General features: G+C 35.1%; 2 protein-coding genes across 2 annotated transcripts; both read right to left on the bottom strand.

The window, feature by feature from the left end:
- Positions 1 to 6,076: 6,076 nt before the first annotated feature.
- LOC131638243 (cationic amino acid transporter 6, chloroplastic-like) lies at positions 6,077 to 9,664 on the bottom strand. Its single transcript, XM_058908801.1, has 6 exons — positions 9,196 to 9,664; positions 8,844 to 9,066; positions 8,433 to 8,763; positions 8,119 to 8,347; positions 6,805 to 8,027; positions 6,077 to 6,493 (listed from the first exon to the last, which is right to left on the bottom strand). Exons 1-5 carry the CDS (start codon positions 9,554 to 9,556, stop codon positions 7,444 to 7,446), a joined length of 1,728 nt encoding a protein of 575 aa, XP_058764784.1. The 5' UTR covers positions 9,557 to 9,664; the 3' UTR covers positions 6,077 to 6,493; positions 6,805 to 7,443.
- A 7,396-nt stretch (positions 9,665 to 17,060) lies between these two features.
- Positions 17,061 to 21,479, bottom strand: LOC131638237 ((S)-ureidoglycine aminohydrolase). Its single transcript, XM_058908789.1, has 13 exons — positions 21,330 to 21,479; positions 21,129 to 21,257; positions 20,879 to 20,966; positions 20,734 to 20,810; positions 20,457 to 20,496; positions 20,266 to 20,332; positions 18,846 to 18,931; positions 18,513 to 18,594; positions 17,926 to 17,982; positions 17,802 to 17,840; positions 17,647 to 17,717; positions 17,466 to 17,519; positions 17,061 to 17,323 (listed from the first exon to the last, which is right to left on the bottom strand). The coding sequence occupies exons 1-13, from the start codon at positions 21,361 to 21,363 to the stop codon at positions 17,254 to 17,256; spliced, it is 894 nt and encodes a 297-aa protein (XP_058764772.1). The 5' UTR covers positions 21,364 to 21,479; the 3' UTR covers positions 17,061 to 17,253.
- Between the last annotated feature and the right edge of the window lie 384 nt (positions 21,480 to 21,863).

The following is a 21,863-nucleotide window of genomic DNA, read 5'->3' as shown; positions in this document are numbered from 1 at the left end:
ACTGTCTACTTTTCAAAGAGTTATGACCGGGACTTTATACACATGTATTTATAGACAATTTGACGTCTTATCCCTGTTTTTCCTCAAGGCAAGCCGTGGGGGTTAGACTTCTAGGGCGGGCCCCTGATGAAAACAGGCACCATTTTCAAATGATTCCTCCTTAAATAGAGTTTATTAAGAAAATTTCTTCACCCACCTCCCAACCTTCTTGGCCACCTCCGGTGAATTTACCACAATACCCCTTGTTTCGGAAGTTCATTTCCGAAACTGTACTTTTTTTCTTGAAAAAGGTGTTTTCGGAAATGAACTTCCGAAAACGTATTTTTTTTAATATAAAATATTGATTTCGGAGATTCATCTCCGAAATAAAGTGACTTTTTCAGAAAATGTGGTGTTTCGGAAGTTCATCTCCGAGCGCACCCCCCTTGGAGGAATTCGGAAATGCACTTCCGAAAATAGGTTTGGACAGAATAAAATGAAAAACAACAACAATTCGCTTTATTTAATCGGGTGAAGATTACAACGATAATATTACATAAAATTTAAGTTACATATTGTTGAACATGGGTAGGTGGGGATGAGAGAGTGGTGGGGAGAAAAAAAGACTTCCAACGAAAATTAAAGTTTCAATTCGCTTTATTTAATCGGGTGAAGATTACAACGATAATATTACCATCTTAGTTTTTGGAAGTGGTAACCCGGGCCGGAACATATGACGGAGGTGGTGGATGTCCGGAGGAAGAAGAACCGGAGGTACGTCCACCGCGACACAAAGGAGCCAATCAATGTAAGCTATAGTTTATCATTATCATCAGGGGACGTCATTACAAAAAATTGGGAAAAAAATCTTATTATTTTTAATCTTGATTTTTTAGAAATGACGTCCTGTTAAGTGCCAAAATGTAGTTATTTTGTGTTTGTAAATAGTGGCACTTATCGATACTTTTTGTTAATACCGTTTGAATAATTCCCCATTTTTGTGTATATTTGTATCGTTTGTGTTTTGTTACGTTTTCGTGTAAATATATACCATTTGATCGTTTTGTTGTCTTTTTGTAGGCATTTATGTGTGTTCGAAGCTTTGAGGAATAAAGTGTCGAAGACACGGCGGCGAGCACGCGATTTTACCAATTCATCGGCGGATAACGCTCAAAATAAATATGAGAAAAATCATCAATTTCATTGATATTTATTCATTGTTAGATAGAGCATGAAATAAGCTTTCCAACGCTTCGAACCGGGCGCAAATCGGAGTTACGGTTCTCAAGATATGACCAAAACAAGATTTGCTGTTTCTGTTGAGCGGGCTAAGCGGGCTTGACCGCGCTAAGCGCGGTCTGGGAGCATTTTTGAGCAAGTTTGGCAGAAAGTTGGGCGCTTAGCGCGGGTTTTTGGCGCTAAGTGCGGTCTGGCGGCTTAAGAACAATAAAAAACAGCCCGCTTAGCGCGGTAGGCGCGCTTAGCGCGGTCTGCGACTTCATTTTTTGTATATATGTTGTAAAAACACATTTTTTAGGTTTTTTATCATCCATTTCCCCCATGGAGTGGCTCTGGTCCAATTTTGATAGTTTAGAGGCTTAGGAAACACCATTGGGTGCGACGTCATGTGGATTGATCATGGATCTGTCTCGATTTCATTGTACCGGTGAGATCTTTACGGTTCATCTTCCCTCTTCCCTTTGTTTCATTCCAATGGTGTGTGTTGTATGTATGTTTCTACTCTTATTGTATGTATATTTGTGGATCTTGGGATCGTTTATATATTCGCTTTACAAATCATCATTGTTGTTGTTCTTGATCTTTTTGCTTAAATGCTCTGGATTTGTGTTGTTGCAGACATGGACACCATAGATCTTGATTAGGAATGATAACTGTTAGTTTCTGGGTTGCAGACATGGATTCAGGACTAACAATCGTAGTGGGTATCGAGTCTAATGCCTCCGTGTTGTTTGTGTCGGTGGAGAAATCGCTGATGTGAATAGTACGGTTGAGCTTTCGTCGGTGTTGCAGACATGGACACCGATGTGGCATCTCGAGTGATGCCCGGTGATGTTGATGCGTATTGTGAGTGTCGAGCGATAGATCTTCAGATTTAAGTATTCGACGGGTAGAACGAAATGCAATTCCATAACTATTTCTCTTAGACTATTGAGATTGTTTATCTGCTTTTATTTACTTTTCCCGCATTTACCTTTCCGCAACCAATCATGAAACTTAGAACGCGAGATAGTCGAACGGCAGTTCTTCTCAACCAATCTCTGTGGACTACAATACGATATAACCTATATCACCCGGTAATAAATAATACCTATTACTTTTTGCTTGCCGCTTTACCGCTCCAACAAAATGGCGCCGTTGCCGGGGATTGGTGTTTTTATTGAATTCGCATTGCGATAGTTTCTTTGTTTTTGAGTTTTGTGAATATCGTATATTTTGTGCATATTCTCATACTTGTATATTTTCTTATATTGATACATGTTTATATTTTCATACTTATACATGTTTGTGTGCTTGATTTTGTTCCTCTTTACTTTTGCTATTTAGCAAGGTGAAGTTGGCTAAACAAATTGAACTCAGATAGTTCGTAAATTCTAAATCTTCACTTTTTCAATTTGTTTAGCCAAATAAGGATTTTGTAAATATTGTGTTTTATGTATATTATGTTTTTACACATACTTGTATATACTTTTGCTTTTGATTCGTTTGTTAAGTGTTTGGGCAGGACGTTTCCTTTAGGTTGCGTTTGAGGCGAAAGCATTGGCGTACCACGAGGAAGTTTCTTACCATTCGTGAAGCAATAAAAGGCGTCGAGCTAACGACGTAAAACGAGCGCTTGTTGGGAGGCACCCCAACGGTTTTATTTTTCTGTTTTTCTGTAAATGAGATGTAAATGTGTTAAGTGGAGGCACACTAGAATTTCTGTTTTGTTGCACTGGTTTTTGTCTTTCTGGTGTAGCGCGCTTAGCGTGCTAGACCGCGCTTAGCGCGGTCTGTAGCTTTTGGCTAATGAATTCTTTTTAATGATTCATTTGACTCGCCTTTTTCCCACTTACACCAAGGCTTTATAGTTTTGTATTTTATAGTTATAATTTTAATTCTTTTGTTGTTGTTTAGACTCAAATTTTGGCTCGATTACTTGAAGTCGCATTTGGTAATTCTTCAATTTTGATTGATTCAACATGCCAATTGTGCGGTAATGATTGTTCAAATTTGTACATAGCAAGGTACTCGTTTATCGCTTTCTATAGCATAACATGTTTAAGAGACTTTTCATTTGTACAATTTTCATATCATTCATTCTTTTTGCATAACTTGCTCATGACTTGAATCACATTAGTTTCCCCTTTTTACCATAAATGTGAGGTGGCTTTCCATTGTGTATATATGTGAGTGACCGACATTTCTTGTTTTAACTGGATATTATTATGTTTAATCTTTCGTCTGTATTGATTTTGTGAATGCACGAAAGTGATCAAGGCACTTGTTTGATTTTGAGCACAACTACCATAACTAAATATCAATTCACCTTGTGAGTGTGTGAGCATTAGTAACCCCCTTTGAGCCTTTTTGTCAATATCCATATTGTTTTTGCTTAATGCTTGTCTTTGAGCGTTTGGTTTTCATTTGTGTATGGATGTTGATTCTTTGTTTTCTTGAACCCTCAACTATGATGTTTAGTTGTATTTTTACCTTGCCTTAGAAAGTAGGGAGTATTCACTTTATATTGTGGTTGAATTCAAGTTGGGGAGAGGATGTTTGCTTGTTTATGTTGTGATTGATGTGAGGTTGAGGAAAGAAAAGAAAAAAATGTGAAAAAGAAAGAAAAGAAAAAGAAAGAAAAAAGAGAAAAGAGAAAAAAATTTGAAATAGAAAATAACAAAAAGAGTTGGGAATAAGATTGTGCTAATAAGTATTGGGTTTGGTGTGAAACATGTGATGAAAAAGAAAGTTTGATTGAAATTCCTTTGTTTGGAACTTTGTGGAAGTAACTACTCCCTTAGGTTTAGGCAAGTTTTTGTTTCGATTAGCTTTAGGACTTATCGCTTGTTTGTTAACCGAGCCACATTACAACCTTTAAAGCCCTTGTGATTCGTGCCGTTTCGTTTTCGATACTATTTTTGGATGAACGCATAATTTTGTCTATTGTTTGCAAGTTTGTCGGGTGTGTGTCAAAGTCCTCACCTTTCGGTGTTTTTTCATCTACCGATGAATTTTTGCTAGGCGTGATTCGTGATTGAGCTTGTTTTGTTTTAGAATGTTTTGTATGATTTTTGTACTTAGGATCAGTTTCATTTTCATGTTGTCGTTGTAGGATTGTGGTAAGTATTTACTTTGTTGGTACGTTTTTGTTTGAACCGTACAATTGTTTTGTTTTTCTAAACTTTGTTGATTCTTTGGATTTTTACTTTTGAGATTTGAGTGTTTGGCCTTGTTTGAGGACAAACAAATTCAAGTTGGGGAGAGTTGTTAAGTGCCAAAATGTAGTTATTTTGTGTTTGTAAATAGTGGCACTTATCGATACTTTTTGTTAATACCGTTTGAATAATTCCTCATTTTTGTGTATATTTGTATCGTTTGTGTTTTGTTACGTTTTCGTGTAAATATATACCATTTGATCGTTTTGTTGTCTTTTTGTAGGCATTTATGTGTGTTCGAAGCTTTGAGGAATAAAGTGTCGAAGACACGGCGGCGAGCACGCGATTTTACCAATTCATCGGCGGATAACGCTCAAAATAAATATGAGAAAAATCATCAATTTCATTGATATTTATTCATTGTTAGATAGAGCATGAAATAAGCTTTCCAACGCTTCGAACCGGGCGCAAATCGGAGTTACGGTTCTCAAGATATGACCAAAACAAGATTTGCTGTTTCTGTTGAGCGGGCTAAGCGGGCTTGACCGCGCTAAGCGCGGTATGGGAGCATTTTTGAGCAAGTTTGGCAGAAAGTTGGGCGCTTAGCGCGGGTTTTTGGCGCTAAGCGCGGTCTGGCGGCTTAAGAACAATAAAAAACAGCCCGCTTAGCGCGGTAGGCGCGCTTAGCGCGGTCTGCGACTTCATTTTTTGTATATATGTTGTAAAAACACATTTTTTAGGTTTTTTATCATCCATTTCCCCCATGGAGTGGCTCTGGTCCAATTTTGATAGTTTAGAGGCTTAGGAAACACCATTGGGTGCGACGTCATGTGGATTGATCATGGATCTGTCTCGATTTCATTGTACCGGTGAGATCTTTACGGTTCATCTTCCCTCTTCCCTTTGTTTCATTCCAATGGTGTGTGTTGTATGTATGTTTCTACTCTTATTGTATGTATATTTGTGGATCTTGGGATCGTTTATATATTCGCTTTACAAATCATCATTGTTGTTGTTCTTGATCTTTTTGCTTAAATGCTCTGGATTTGTGTTGTTGCAGACATGGACACCATAGATCTTGATTAGGAATGATAACTGTTAGTTTCTGGGTTGCAGACATGGATTCAGGACTAACAATCGTAGTGGGTATCGAGTCTAATGCCTCCGTGTTGTTTGTGTCGGTGGAGAAATCGCTGATGTGAATAGTACGGTTGAGCTTTCGTCGGTGTTGCAGACATGGACACCGATGTGGCATCTCGAGTGATGCCCGGTGATGTTGATGCGTATTGTGAGTGTCGAGCGATAGATCTTCAGATTTAAGTATTCGACGGGTAGAACGAAATGCAATTCCATAACTATTTCTCTTAGACTATTGAGATTGTTTATCTGCTTTTATTTACTTTTCCCGCATTTACCTTTCCGCAACCAATCATGAAACTTAGAACGCGAGATAGTCGAACGGCAGTTCTTCTCAACCAATCTCTGTGGACTACAATACGATATAACCTATATCACCCGGTAATAAATAATACCTATTACTTTTTGCTTGCCGCTTTACCGCTCCAACATGTCCCCAGATGATAATGATAAACTATAGCTTACATTGATTGGCTCCTTTGTGTCGCGGTGGACGTACCTCCGGTTCTTCTTCCTCCGGACATCCACCTCCTCCGTCATATGTTCCAGCCCCGGTTACCACTTCCAAAAACTAAGATGATAAATCCAATACAAAAACATTATTCGATACAATCCGAAATCAGAACAAAACAAGACACGTCAAACAAAACAAAAACATGTTATTCTGCCCGACGAGCGTTACAAAATACACATCAAACAAAATAAAAACACGTTATTCTTCTCGACGAGCGAACTCCTCCGAATGAAGATAATTATACCAATCTTCATCCCACTCATTATCAGAACCATCAGCGTTGATCACGCCTGAAGGCTGAGCCTGCGCGTCCGAGCCATGGACTCCCAGGGGACGAGAAGCAGAACCAGTCAAAAGCTTCTTCTTCTCCTTCACCTCCTTCACCTCCTTCACCTCTTTCACCTCCTTCTTTGAAGAACTCTTTCTTCCCTTAGCGCCCTCTTTAGAAGACGCAGTCCTGCGTGCTTGTTGGTTGTCTGACATGTTCCTGTAAACAGTTGAAATCGATTAATATGCGAGACAAAATAAAAAACAAAAAAATTTGAACTTCTGATATATTTCGGAAGTTCATTTCCGAAAACTGGGATGGAGGTGTTTTCGGAAATGAACTTCCGAAACACCCCTACGATGCAATTTTCTGCAACTTCCATGCCAGACCCCTAAATCAACCTTCAAACCAAATCAAAATGCTTCTAAACAACCTAAATACTACTAACAACCTAGCCATATATCATTTATGTAATTAAAACCCTAAATAACATGCATTTGAATAATAGATCTAAAAATTTCAAAACTTACAAAGTGTTAGGATTGAGGGCTTTTGAATGTTGTTTAGCAGTGTGATTGGAGCCTTGATGCAGCTTTGGAATTCCGTTTGCACAAATTTTCGCCTCTGCCACTTTTTGTTTTGATTTAGGGTAAATGATTGGGGGAGGGGGGAGTGTTTTGATAAATCTGCAGAAATCGCAGTATTTCGGAAGTTCACTTCCGAAATAATTGTTTCGGAAATGAACTTCCGAAGTAAGTCAATTTTTTTTAAAAAACACGCTTTCGGAAATGAACTTCCGAAGCAGGGGTAGTTTTGGTTTTTCGCAGGAGGTGACCACCCATAGGGAGGTGGGTAAAGAAATTTTCTTTATTAATCACTTGTTTTCAAAGACTTCGTTACTAAAGAATGATTTTTGGGTTGTTTAATTTGTCTCTTTACATGTGTCCGAATCATATGTAGTGGTGCTGATTTATATTTCAACGCTTCTACTACATTGATGCAAACGTTAAAGATGATCAAAATCCTTGCAAGATCTATATAGCATTATCACCAAAGAAACATTCTTCAAGCACATCAAACATCATTCTATCCCACAATATATATGTACAATTATAGTGTGTAGGAGAATAACTTGCTTCATTGTATAAAAAATTGCTTCAACTAACTAACTAATGCACCTGAATTTCAACCTTAGTTTGTAAGTTAGGTACACTCAAATTCATAACCACTTGATTAACACCACTCAAATTCTCAATCTCCTCAGCTTGATATGTAGAGTGAACACCATAGAGAACATAGAACATGGTAATAAAACATGACCACAGAGCGAATCGTTGAAAAGAGAGTGTTTTGAGCGTCATCATCAGGAAAACATTGAGAAAGATGGACATTGATGGTGGCCATGGCATGAATGGGACATACCAACAATGAGCATATTGTTGCTGTACAAGGTTGTTGTCACAAGGTACCATGTGTTGAAAAAAGGCTATTATTGTGATAATGAAGCCACCAAAGAGTAATAGACCCCACCATTGCTGCTTGAATTTCCACACTATGGAGAAGCATAAGGAAGTGAGGGAGAGGAGAAATAGGAACAAGAGTGTGTGTAAAGGCGGAGTACCGCCCGTGATTACATAGCGACGGTATATCAGAGCATTTGCTACCATGTAGAACACCATCAACGTCCCGATGCTAATCAACTCTATTATAATGTCTAGCTCCGTGAATAGCGCGATTGACGCCGTGCAAAATCCTACGTAAACAAAATCAAACTCTTATCACTGAGCTGATATTTCAAATACTTATTTTCATAAGATATCGACGAAGAAAAACAAAATGCTTACCCAAAAATATAGTTGCATTCAATGGAGTGCCTGTTGAAGGATGCACTTTGGCTAACCAAGATGGAACAAGCCTTGCCCTTCCTATAACACAAAGATATCTTGCTTGTCCTAACATTGCAACAAGAAGAGAAGCCACTATACCTAAACTTGCACCTGCTCCAACAATGTTGCTTGTCCAACTCCAACCAATTTTGAGGAAAGCCATTGAATAGGAAGCTTTCTCTGATATCTGTTAACCAATTTATGATCAATGCAAAACAACAAACATATCATGTGCACTTTTTGGATTTTACTACAAACATCACATTACTGACCTTATTGTAAGGAACCATCATGCACAAAGAGAGAGCCATAAGGCAATAAAGCAAAGTGGTTATAAGAACTGAACCCACAATTCCAATTGGTAGGCTCTTATAAGGATCCTTAACCTCTTCAGCCATGGTTGAAGCTGAATCATAGCCTATATAACTAAAGTAAACTATTGCTGCTCCATCAAGAACACCTCTAACACCATAAGGAGCTATCCCTTTTGGATTCACCATGTTCTTGGCACTTCCATTGCAATAGCCAGCCACAATAATGAATCCAAAGAAAATCACATGGAACACTGTCATAATTAGGTTCAATATAGAGCTTTCCTTTGTACTGAAATGAAACAATCAAATCATAAGAATGATCACTAATTTGTAGTTTGAAAAAAAAAAAAAAGAATGAAAGAACCAAACCTATGACATAAGCAGAGAGTAAGGAGAAGAATGAGAGCTACTGCAGGAAAATCCAACATGTTATAGTCCTTTGGTAATCCATGAACTTCCACTCTCCATACATTTGGATTCTTTTCTCCAAAAGCAAAGCTTAGATATTCTGTAAAACTCCTAGCTACAGCAGCATTTGAAAAAACATACTCCATTAGTATATTTGCCCCACCAAAATATCCAAAGAATTCTCCTGCATCACAATACCAGACATGACACAGACACGTCAACGCAGATAACTATTGTAACAAAGGCATAGCGACACATGTCAGACACGTACGTACGCTTTCAATAATAAAAGAAGAAGAATACTTATTTTTACCAAATGTTAATCTTAAATAACTGAAAGCTCCTCCAGCAACCGGAACTTGAACTGCGAATTCGGTGTAACACAAAGAAGATAAAAGTGCTGATATTCCTGCTATGATATAAGACATGAAAACTGAAGGACCGGACTGATGAAGAGCGACAGGACCAGTTGTAACAAACACACCAACACCAAGCATTCCTCCAACTCCAAGAGCTACAAGATCATACCAATTAAGCTTCCTTTTCATGTCTGCACCAGACCTATGTCTTACTTGGTTGAATTCTTGGTCTGGTGTCCATGTTGCTAGCATTCTTTTTCTAAGCCTATGAGGAGTTTGTGAGAGAGAATAGAAATAGTTTGATAACATTGTCATGGTGTTGGTTATAGTGTGGTGGATGCTAGCTAGACATTATTGTATATGAGCACTTGGCTTTTCTTTGCTTCAATAAGGTGTTGGATTGATGGTTTTTAAATAAGAATGGAGAGGGAATTATTATTGCCATTGGTTTGTTGCTTTATTTTAAAACTATTTATATATTAAGAGGTCCCCTTCTAATGTCCCTAGTTAGCCCTATATATATATATATATATATATATATATATATATATATATATATATATATATATATATATATATATATATATATATATATATATATATATATATATATATATATATATATATATATATATATATATATATATATATATATATATATATATATATATCCCCTAGTATTTCTATGTATATATTTGACCTAATTCTTTGAAATTTTCTCTATAGATTAAACACTAAAAAGATGTGATTAGCATCAACAAAAGCACCCAAAAAAAATTTTGCACTAAACTCAAGAATAGTTGGTCTTGATTCTTGAGTAAAAAATAGAATAGCACATCATGGAGTGGCCACCATTCAATTGTAAATGGGAGGTTTAATTAAAAAAAAAGGAAGTAAGTGATGACAGTCCCTAACTTAAAAGGAATTATTCTCTCTATACAAATAGTACTAGTAGTTTAATAGTTATGAGAGTATTCCTATTTTTTTCAAAAACCATTCTTTTGTCTTCCATCCTTTCCATCCTTTTCTATGAAAGAGTAGGAAAGAGAACCAGGAGTCACATGATGTCTATAAAGCACAGACACCTCTTGGAGCTGGCGTGTCGTGGTGTCTAACACGTGTAAGTGTCTGACACTTGTATGACACTCATACGACACGTGTTGGAAAAGTCAAATAAATGTTGAAAAAGTCAAACAAGTGTCACCAAAAAATTGTTATTTTCTTTGGTTTGACACTCTTTGAATCGGTGTCCGACACTCATAAGACACTCATTCAAAATTTGTGAGACAATTCACACAGTTGTTTAAAAAAAATATTATACACATATAAAATAGTTAGCCATATATCGAAACAATGTTATCAGTGAGAAACCGATAGCATTAATTTTTATTAAAAGATTTGTAACTCTTTTAGTAATAAATGGATAAATAAATGTCAAATAATATCATCATATATATGTAGCCGTGTCAATTTCTTATATTTTTTAGATTATTAATGTCGGAGTGTCCTTATCGTATTTCGGTGTCTGTGTCAGAGTCCGTGCAACTTGTTCATCTTTTCCACCTTGATAGAGTCAATTTTATGCTAATAATTTAGAGGATTGATATGTACATTGAAATTTTACACCCTATAGTTACACTAATTAAAATACAGCAAGATATGTTCTCATTTGTATTGGAAAAAGTTACAAAATAATTATTAAATAGTATAATAAAAAAAATTAAACCGTATGGAAGTACGGTGTAAATGTCACATATTTGTGTAAAAGTATCATTCCTCAATAATTTATTAGTGTATGCTAGTGAAAGGTAGACTATATTACAGGGTTTGAAAGCTAGACTATAATACATAGTTTAAAATTTTATTGTGGTTTTGTCAAAGTTAAACTATAGATAAATAAGATCATAGTTAATTGAAATTTCTAACTTATGTTAATAATTAATTAGTTTATAATAACAATTTTGTAAACAATTTTTACTGCCACTTTAAATATTTAACAAATGAGTTTTTCTATTCTATTCAAATTTGTACGTGTTAAAAAATTTAAAATAATAAATTTATCTTAAAACTTGTTTATTTTATATTAAATATATAATTTTTAATAAATAATTAATATTTTTTAATAGAAAATTATTACTTTTAATTGTCGTGCAATATTGCATATGTTACACAAATCCTTGATAAATTTCTCTTTATCTATCTATGTGTAAAATGTGAGATACCTCTTAAGTTACTTATAAAACTTAGAATTATATAATCAATTAAGAGCTTATTTTAGATTATTAATTAATAAAATTTAATCCTAATACGATTTCTCAATTTTTTTTATATTTTTAAATTATTTTTTTCAAACAAGTCATTTCACAACCTTTACTTAAATTTATATAAATTAATAAATATTTGAAATATATGGCAAGTCTATATGAATACGATAATCTAAAAATAATTTGACACCACAAAAAGACTATCTAAAAGAGTTAAAAAAAATATAAATTTTCTTTTTTTCATTTAGTTATTTCATAAAACAAAGATTGTTTGGTCTAATTTTGTCTCTGTGATTTTCAAATCTTGTCCAAAAGATGTTTTATTTCATGAATATGTGTATATATTCTTTAAAAGATTCATAGAATGTTACATATATTATGTGTTCTTTCATCAAAATGTATAAAATGTGTGAGTGAAAAGTCACATCAATTCTTTGAAGGATTGTCGCTTCCCACCATTGAAAGAATACATATTTTCTCTGAAAGTTGTGTATTCTCATTATATTATATGAGTAGGTGAGTGAAAGGTCACATCTATTTTAAGGATTGTATTTTGTAAGTTGTAATTGAAAAAAGAATGAAGGCTTGTACTTTTTTGAATTATTCAATTTATGTCTTCTCTTAAAATGTGTTTGGTTGGAAAGATAATTGGTGAAGAAAGAAATAAATAAGGGAAAGTTTAAGGGAAAAAATTGTGAGAAATAGAGTAGATTTATGATATTGATTGGTTTAAGATAAAAATAAACAAAAAAATAGAGAAAAAAAAAGTATTGTATTTTTTTAAAATACTATTTTGTCCCTATTACAAATAATAGTGTTCTGGACTGGGTTTGTGGCTGATCTACCGCCGAGCATATCCCAATCCATGTCCACGTCGAAGATGGCTCAAAGTGTTGACTCAAACCATTAGAGCCAACAGGAAACACGTTCCTCACACGCTTCTCATTCTATGACACATCACCAACTGCACCCCACGTTTCATATGACTAGCAAAACCGTCTTGCCTTCGTAACGGGCAAGTCCACCCACGATCCAGAAATCGTGGGGCAGTTGATCCAGGACGATGAGCACGGGCTGCTCATCCTTACTTTCACGTGGGAATCCTGACAATCATCTATTATGGGTATGGACATTCAACCCATAACGGAGACCGTTGGCCCAGCGCTTGGGGCTCATTATAAATATCCTCCTCTACAGGAGGGTCAGGTATTATATTCTAAAACTCTTTCTCACTTATATCTTCATCCGATCTAACTTAAGCATCGGAGTGTCTGTAGGTACACTTTCCTCTTTCGTTGATCGTTCAAGCCTAACACGAGAGCAGTGCAGCCTTCTACAACTAAGAGATAAGGGAGCACTACAGATAGTTCAGATCTCCTCGAAAGTCATCCCAAACACTCAAGTGTCTTAGGACCAGAAGGTCATCCTTACTTGCATGCAAGGGGCACGCGTCAAGAGTTCCTCAGCGGTAAGATATATGGCATAGGAAATGCATTTAAAGCGCGAGCCCTCAATGCTAGTGGTGACCCATCATTACCCTTCATTTGGCCTAAAACACCGGCTAATTTCAGGCATGCATGGCAAAACTCTTCCTCTGCTCGTCAGAGAAAATGGTTTGGGGGTCAACTCTCCTGGGTCTCCCATAAGTCCCAATAAGGGAGGCCCAAAATTAAGCGCTATTGAGAACCACGCAATAGAAAGAATGACCTTCGTACTCTCAAGCATAGACGATTACAGCCCCTATCTCATCACAAACCGTCCAGATTAATCGGACGATCCCCGTCACGATACACTGCATTTCACGTAAAGCGGTTATAACCGCATTTGCTATATAAAGAGAAAAACACATTATTTTGCTAGTAATTCAAATGCATCTCTACTTTTCACTATTTCTCTTTTTCTCACTTACTTATATGTTAAAAGTGTTAATCTCACTGACCCATCACTACTGTTCATCTCACACTTTTGGTTCCCTCGAAGAACAAAATCAATTATGTTTAATTTGTTGTCTTTTGACAAATCAAACCCACTTAAAATTTTCATATTTTATTGTCCATTATAATTTGTTTGTTTATATTTGAGTCTTGAGGAGTATAATATAACCTGCATTAGCTCCATTTGAAAATGAAAAGAATTAAATGGGTCATGCTGGTTGGTTATTGGAACCAATTTCTGATGACCAGATTAGTGGTTACAAACAATATACATCTTGTACTAAACATAGAACAATCATTATCCCTACTTAGACCATCAAGAATTCTTGTATATCCCTATAGTCTAAACCACTGATGAAGCTCTACATTGTAGGGCCACATTGTGCTTCAAAGGAGTCAAATATTTGAAAAGCTAAAGCCACCTTGATCAAGTATCTAGAATTAACAATTGAGAGAGTATGTGGCCAGAAAACTAGTTGTGAAAATATGCTAGAATCACCTTATAATCTAATGCCATGAAAGACATTATTGGTCTCTTATTAGGAGCATAATCATTGGCTTCAAGCCAGAGAATCATATAAAGGAATTCACTAGAATCAAATTTGGAGACCAATAAGGAACTCAAATTTAAGAAAAATTATGATAGGATTTGACAACTTTGAAGACTCACAAAATATAAATGTAAAAGATGAAATACTTTACAGCAAAAAAGCAGACAATGTTAATTAATAATATGATTTTGCTTTAATCCTTTGTTACTACTAATCAATAATCATAACACAAACAATGGGTAGGGCTAGTTTAGATTCATTCACATAAATTATCAAGTGAGTGACATGGAAGCTCATATACCACATGTTACTAGTTATTCTAATCAAAATTCTAAATTGATTTGTTTGGACCTTAGAGAAAGTAAACATCTTTTGATGATAATGTTGTTGATTATTGATTATAATAATATAACAAAGCCAAAGATAGGGTAAAGGGGATTCCAAATTATGTGTTCCCATTGTCAGAGCATAATTTTATAAGTGTGAAGTGTTCTTGGAGTCTTGAGGTTTATACCATACAGTCCTAAATAATAATCATAAGAATGAGAATTTTTCATCAATATCTTCACAACCTCTACTTTTAAGATTTTACTTTGACTATTGGCTATGAAGTAGCTGATTTTTCTTTTCTACAGCTTCTTCACTCTTACTTTGTCTCCCTAAGTTTTCCATATTGTCTCTTTTCAACCTAGTAATGCTTCATAATACATCCAGAGTGGTACACAATCAACTAGATTTTTCTTACCAATGGTCTTCACAAACATAAGAAGCCTTTAATTCCAATTTATAAAAACAAGGTGATAAATAAAATCAAAGATATTTGAGAAATTCTTAATTCATCCTATAAGGTTTTTAGATACAATGTGCGTTGTAAAAAATATCCTCCTGTTTTCGGAGGTGTATCTCTAAAAGTACTTTTTTTTAATTCAACGCTGATTTGTTTCATAGATGCATCTATGGAACATTCTCTTAACTCAATTATTTTAGAGTTTTCTCCAAAGTTTTCCAATTTAAAATACTTCTGTGGGTGTACTTCTGAAAAAACTCAAATTTTGACCCAAAAAAAATTTCCTAATGTGTATCTCCGGATGCAGGAGACATAAATGTAATTGCGTCAGATGCCTAAGAGTATTATGGAGTGGATTGAGATACTAAAATTATGCAAATTATAAGATTAAACTTGTGAGTAAAAGTTATGGATAAAAGTGATTGATCAGATACTAAGAAAAAAGACTCAAATTATTGAAAATTAATTTGTTTTATGTTTCGAAAACCAACCATGGAAGCGATCTATCTACTACGACGTATGATAGAGCAATATCGGACGGACTAGCAAGACTTGTACTTAATCCTTAATGATCTGGAGAAGACGTGTGATAGAGTGCCTAGAGAGATTTTATGGAAAGCTCTAGAGAATAAAGGGGTTAGAATTGCATATATTTGAGCTATCCAAAATATGTATAAAGGGGTGTCGACTAATGTGCGCATACAAAGTAGACAGATCCCCATTACAATAGGTTTGCATCAAGGTTCAATTCTAAGCCCCTCCTCTTTACCTTAATTTTGGATTTACTCACGGAACACATCCAAAGAACTAGCATCGAGATGCATGCTTTTTGCAGATGATATAGTCCTACTTGGAGAGTCGAAGGAGGATTTAAATGAGAGCTTAGAGACTTAGAGATGAACTTTAGAACCGTTGATTTTCACCTAACTAGAAGTAAGATGGAGTATATGGAATGTAAGTTTAACAAATGAAAAACTGTTTCTAACTTAAAGGTGAAAGTTGGAAACGATATCATCTCTCAAGTCACATGGTTTAAATATTTTAGGTCTGTAATACAAAATGATGGAGAAATAGAATGGGATCTAAATCATCAAATTCAAGTTCGATGGTTGAAATGGAGGAGCACTTCAAGGGTTTTATGTGATGAAAAAGTACCCTCAAATTGTAGGAAATTTTTTACCAGAGTATGGCAAGGCTTGTGATATTGTACATGACAGAATGTTTGGCAGTTAGGATTTAACATGTGGTTTTGGCATGTAGAGAGAAGATCTGTATATTTTCTGATAAGGAGAGTTTATCATATGAAGAGAAGTCAAACAACTATAAAAGGAGAAAGACTTTGAAAGATTATAAGAGAAGTTATTAAAAAAAATCTTGAGATTAATAATTCGGATAAAAGCATGATTCTAAATAAAATATTACGGCAGAAATTGAGCCATGTAGTCAACCTCATTTAATGAGATAAAGTTCAGTTGTTATAATAATCTTCACAAGTATAATTAACCTTCGTAAGAAAGTTAACATACATAACTGTTAGTAAATAAACTTTTCTATTGAACATAAATAATAAAAAAATAGCTATAATTTATAAAATACTGATATAAACACGACACTGGTTTCAACACCGGTAATCATTTTAGAAAACAAATTTATTGAGTATAATAAAATATGTCAATGTCGAACATCATTCACGCCTTCAAAAGTCAGGGCTACATAACAATAAACATACAAAACTAAGTGACATAGATGAACCACATGTATAGCACACAGAAGGAAGGCAATGCATAATGTTGAAGAATCTGAAGAAGCTAAACAAGCAGGCATAAGACTTTCTTCAGAAAAATCTACAATTGGGGCCCCAAAGTAAAGGTAGTGTTTAACTATATTATCTTGGGTGCTTTTTAAATGCAACTCCTGATTAATTTAATCATTCTCATATTGGCAGAGATGCTTTGAAAGGTGAGGAAATTTTGTAAATAATTGGTTAATGACATAATATCAATGTTGTATGGCTGAGAAGTTCAGAACTTGATCTTATCATAGTTCTATTATTTTCATCTAAAGTTGATTTTGACACTAAGTAATTGAACTTGACAATGTATATAGTTCAAGTTTGAAAGACTTTTGCACTAAGTAGAACTAAAAATGCTGTAAAAACATGCCTTCAACACTTGGAGAGAATTTATTCATGATTTCTAATATCTTTTTTTGAACTCTTTGAAAACTCATCTTGGTGCCGTTTGACTCTAAAGACAATTTAGTAGAGCTTGTTCAACACTGAAATGAAATTGAAGTTACAAATACTGAGACATTAAGCATAGAATCACATCCAGTGCATTAGAGTTAACATATTACGACCTAATGATATGAGAGCTAATAAATATATACAGCAACAAGCCTTCTTTTATTTAAGTTCTAAATAAGGTGGTGGCTAATATTATCCGTGTCATTTATCTAATGTCAATCAAAATCACAATTATAGCGGGCTTCTGTTTACGTCTTTGTACAGAAGATATCGTGTTGGAGTTTTCCCCAGTGCAGCATACCTGTAGACAGCACCACATGTATTAGTTCATTGCAAGATGATATGGAAGTAACATGTAATGTTATATAGTTAAGAATGTGCTTGTATGCTCGGATTAAAGGTGCCCGGCGGAGGAGGAAACAGTGTAGTTTTATGTAGCTAACCATTGTGGGACGAATGGTGCCATCCAAATAACATCACCCGCCTGAACTGGGTACCTGTTCACATAAAAATATCTCTTTCAATGTAGAAGTAATGTTTATCGGAAGTAAAGAATGTCATTATCTTTTATTACTTATAAGGCCTAAACCAATATTGTTGACAGGTGAGGTCTATAACTCTTACCAACTATCACCCAAACGATAAATGCCTTCGCCTTCCAATAGCAGCAATCCGTGCTGGTTGTAATGGACCTCCTGCAAAAGCCACAGTTTATAAATTTATAAAATGCCTTAAAACTTACAATTTTAACAAACTAACTGTGGTGTGGATATGATTACCTTAACATTAAGAAATTCTCCAGGCTGAAAATCCATTATCTGCAGACATGGGCACATCAGTTAAATTTATCTACAACTGACCAAAACTAAATTTGGACTTTGACTACATGAGATTTGGGCTTACATGTATATTGAAATCATATGCCAAAGATGATGGAAGTAGCTTTCGCAGTTCAAAAACCTGATAATGCATACAGAAAGAAATTAAAGCCGTGTAAACTTTGCACATGCATAAAATTTGCAATCTAGCTTACCAACAAGAGATGGAGAGTGAGAGACTTAGACAAAACTCACACTTGATTATTGAGTTTGCGTGTGCATCAAATATGGGGAATCCTAATGTATCACAAGTGTATAACCTACGGTCTATTCATACAGTGACTTGTATCAATTATTAAACACGGACTCTCAAATTAACTTGAATAACTAATCTTAATCGTTGAGTACGTCAGTGAGATACCCTCCAGAAAAGCCAGACATTTACATGTTCCAACCAAGTAATAAAATATGGACTCTCAGATTAATGATAGTGACCTGAGGCCAAAGACTGTAAGTAAGAACTGCTTCGGGAAATGACACTAACACTGATAACAGTAGCATTCACTTTTAAACAAACTATCATCATATAATGAAAAAATATTCTGGTTGAACCTATACAAAAATGAAAAATAAAGCAAAATGCCTGCCAGTATATACATAGGACCAACATACCTCCCCAGGAGTTTCAAGGAGTGGCTGCTTATCTGTTGAATTAAATAGTGGCTCGGGGACATGATTTGCCAGCTGAGCATACCTGACAGGATATTTAGATTACTCAGGTGACTGCTGGCAAATTGAATGAAAATAACCGATCCTTGAAAGTTTTACAAACTTATATTGTGTGTGAGAGTGATTACTAAGAATATTCAAATGTGAAAGGGTTCACCGTGCACCCATCCATTTTCAATACTATTATTTACATGATTTCTCATTGTGATGAATGACCAGGTCATGGGGATGATTTCATTTATAAATTGTAAAAGAGTGGAGGTACAAAATACAAACCTTCGTTCAAATACCACAATAATAGCAGGAGCATCGGATTCAATTGAATGTTCAAAATTAGGAGGAAAATAAGCATATGAATCCACCTGGAATCAAAAACATGGCATCCAAAATTCTTTTAGCCTTGAGAATCATCAAGTTTTTCAAGGATATGATATGACAGGCTAGTGGTGAGAAGGGAATAAAATAAGAGACAACCACAATTATCATAGCACGGCCATATTTTTCCACTATAAATGCATAAATACCGGGCAAATAATCAGATAATAACAGTATGTTATGCATTTTCCCTCAAACAAATTAACTAATGACACCTCTTCCACAAATAGAAGTGTATAAACAATAGTACGAGGAAATTTAATGGGGTTGGAGACTTGAATACAAGCCTTAGAAGCATATGGCTCTAGTAAGAGCGGAAGCATGATAAAGTATAGGGAATGCAATTTAAGGAAAAGACAAGTATTTTTAGTTTGGAGGTGAAAGTTGGAGATCGTATCATGCCACAAGTTACGGGGTTTAAATATCTTGGGTCCATAGTACAAAACGACAGATAAATAGAAGGAGGTGTAAACCATTGAATTCAAGCGAGGCGGTTGAAATGAGAAGGGCTTCATATGTTTTATGTGATTGAAAAATACCGCTAAAGCTGAAGAAAAAATTAAAACATACAACTGTAAGACCGGCAATGTTGTATAGGAAGGAGTGTTGGGCAGTGAATAATCAACACAAGAATAAAATAAGCATAGCAGAAATAAGGATATTGTGTTGGATGTGTAGTAACACTAGACATGATAGAATTAGAAATGGCAACATTAAAGATAGTTGGGGTAGCGCGTATCGTAGAAATGGTGGTGGAAACTCGGCTTATGTGATTTGGATATGTAGAGAGAATACTCGTATATTCTATAGTAAGGAGAGTAGACTAGATGAAAAATAGCCAAATCACTAAAGGCGGAGGAAGATCTACAAAAATGGATTAAGAATGATTTAGAGTTTACAAGATGGAAAGTAGTCAAATCACGTTCTATATGTGGTTAATGAATGCAGTGTAGATCTAGTTTAGAAACAACGTCCTACTAATTTTTGCATGGTAAGGTGGGCTGTTGGTGAGCACTAGGTTTGGTGACATTTGGAGTCAGGAGGCCACGAGTTTATGTCCGTGGAGTCTTTGTTTTAGGTTTGTTATAGGACGATTTTATATTCAAAGTTTTTCTTTGGTGAAATTTACCCATGGTTGTCTTAAAGAGTTGCAATTCCTAAATGGAAAGAATTACAATATTTATTCTTTCATTATTAAAAAGCAAAAAGTATTAGTACTTCGGAACCAAACTGAAATTTATACAATAATTACTACGGAACTCAAAACTAGTATCAGACTGACCGGAAAACTTCATTTGCATAACAATCATAAACTTCTCACCTTTAGTACATCACTCACACCATGAGCACTGGTGACTGTGACAGCACCATGGAGCACAAAGATGAATCTACACATAACAACCTTGTAAATATATCAAACAAGTGTGAGCTAGAAACAATGTCAAATGGTTTAGAGCATCATGGAAATGGAATTGAGAGCGCAATAAATTCAGAAAATGAAAAATTCGCAACCTCTCTACATCACGCAAAGGTAGTCCTGATTTTGAATTTTCTGCAAAATGACAAAGCACAAATCAGAAGCATAGCAGCCAAACCAGTTGCGGTGACAAACTTCAAATTGCACAGTACATTAAACATTAAAGTCTCGTACGAAATGCCAACACAGACGAGTTAAGGAAAAGTATGAAGATGTGCTTGGAGAATATAATGGCAACTGTAAGTCGAAACCATTGTGATGCCTAAAAAGAGAAGGAAATAAATATTGCCAAACAATAAAAATAGAACAAACCTTTCAACTTTGCTAGGTACATTACAAAGTGTGAGCCCATTTCAGGTGAAATTACATATGCCCCCAATGTATTGACCCTGTCAAAACAGATTAGCCATTGTGTTCTCTCTAAACCAAAAGAGATGATGAAATTTAAGAGTACTACCAGTGAGGCAATGGGCCATAAACATGACTTTCTGGTGATATCAAAGCATGATCTCTCTTATAAACGCTGCGTGTGAATCCCGGCAAATCTGACAAACGAAACCACATTAAAGTCACTTCAATACAATTTAAACAAAATTATGTTTTTTTGGTAACCATTTTATTCATATATCAACAGAGTAGCAGTAAAAAGTACGCTATCTAAAATATGAAAATATATACAATCAGCGAAACGAACTCGTCGTACTTACTTTGAAGGTCGAGAGGAGAAAGAGTGGAGTCGTAAATTTTGGAATAAAGAGGTTTGGATTTGGATTCGGTGTTAAGCGCGGGAGGTGCAGAGCAAAACCCTTGTTCGGCTGATGAATAGCTGAACACGCCTGAAAAGACGAAAAACATGAATGGAAACGAAAGTGTGAAAGGGAGAGGGGAGGTGGAGAAGAAGATGGTACCTGAAATGAGGAGAAGGAGAAAGATACTTGGCATTTTGAGAGTGATGAGTGATAGGAGACTGTGGAAGTGTTGGACAGTGATGAGTAGTGAGTACTGAAAAACTTAACAAAAATAGTAGGATGAGTCAAAGACTCAAAGTTGTATAAACCAATCAAACTCTTTTGTTTAGTTAGTTACCCAATCCTCCTCTTCCTATTTTCTTCATTTTTCAATAATCTTTATAATCCTAAATAATCTTTTTCATATTTTCTACTCATCATTGTAATTATAATCTACACTTGGCCGCATCATCTTTGAAAAGTCTTTTTTTTCATTATTTCAAACTTGTTAAAAATGTGTTTCAAAAAAAAGAAACTTGTTAAAAATGAACTCATAAGTTTTTTTGGTACCTCATCCATCCTCAAAGCGCAAGGAAGCCTGAAAGGGAAAGGGGATTCCTTCTCTTTAGGAGCATTCAATACAAACTATCTTTTCTTTTTTTTTTAGTTATTGTGTTAATTGTCTTATTTTTTATTGTTTACTTAATCGACATT

Source organism: Vicia villosa, linkage group LG1 (assembly GCF_029867415.1).
Source record: "Vicia villosa cultivar HV-30 ecotype Madison, WI linkage group LG1, Vvil1.0, whole genome shotgun sequence".
In the NCBI taxonomy this organism is placed as follows: domain Eukaryota; kingdom Viridiplantae; phylum Streptophyta; class Magnoliopsida; order Fabales; family Fabaceae; genus Vicia; species Vicia villosa.
The sequence above is the reverse complement of the archived record's forward strand: the minus strand, read 5'-3'. Positions and strand labels throughout refer to the sequence as shown.

Coding starts and splice junctions, on each gene's coding strand:
- LOC131638243 (XM_058908801.1), bottom strand. CDS start 9,556: ATGACAATGTTATCAAACTATTTCTATTCTCTCTCACAAACTCCTCAT. Junction 9,067..9,195: donor TTATTTAAGATTAACATTTG/GTAAAAATAAGT, acceptor ATTGTGATGCAG/GAGAATTCTTTGGATATTTT. Junction 8,348..8,432: donor TGATGGTTCCTTACAATAAG/GTCAGTAATGTG, acceptor ATTGGTTAACAG/ATATCAGAGAAAGCTTCCTA.
- LOC131638237 (XM_058908789.1), bottom strand. CDS start 21,363: ATGCCAAGTATCTTTCTCCTTCTCCTCATTTCAG. Junction 17,841..17,925: donor CATATGATTTCAATATACAT/GTAAGCCCAAAT, acceptor CCATGTCTGCAG/ATAATGGATTTTCAGCCTGG. Junction 17,718..17,801: donor GAGAATTTCTTAATGTTAAG/GTAATCATATCC, acceptor TGGCTTTTGCAG/GAGGTCCATTACAACCAGCA.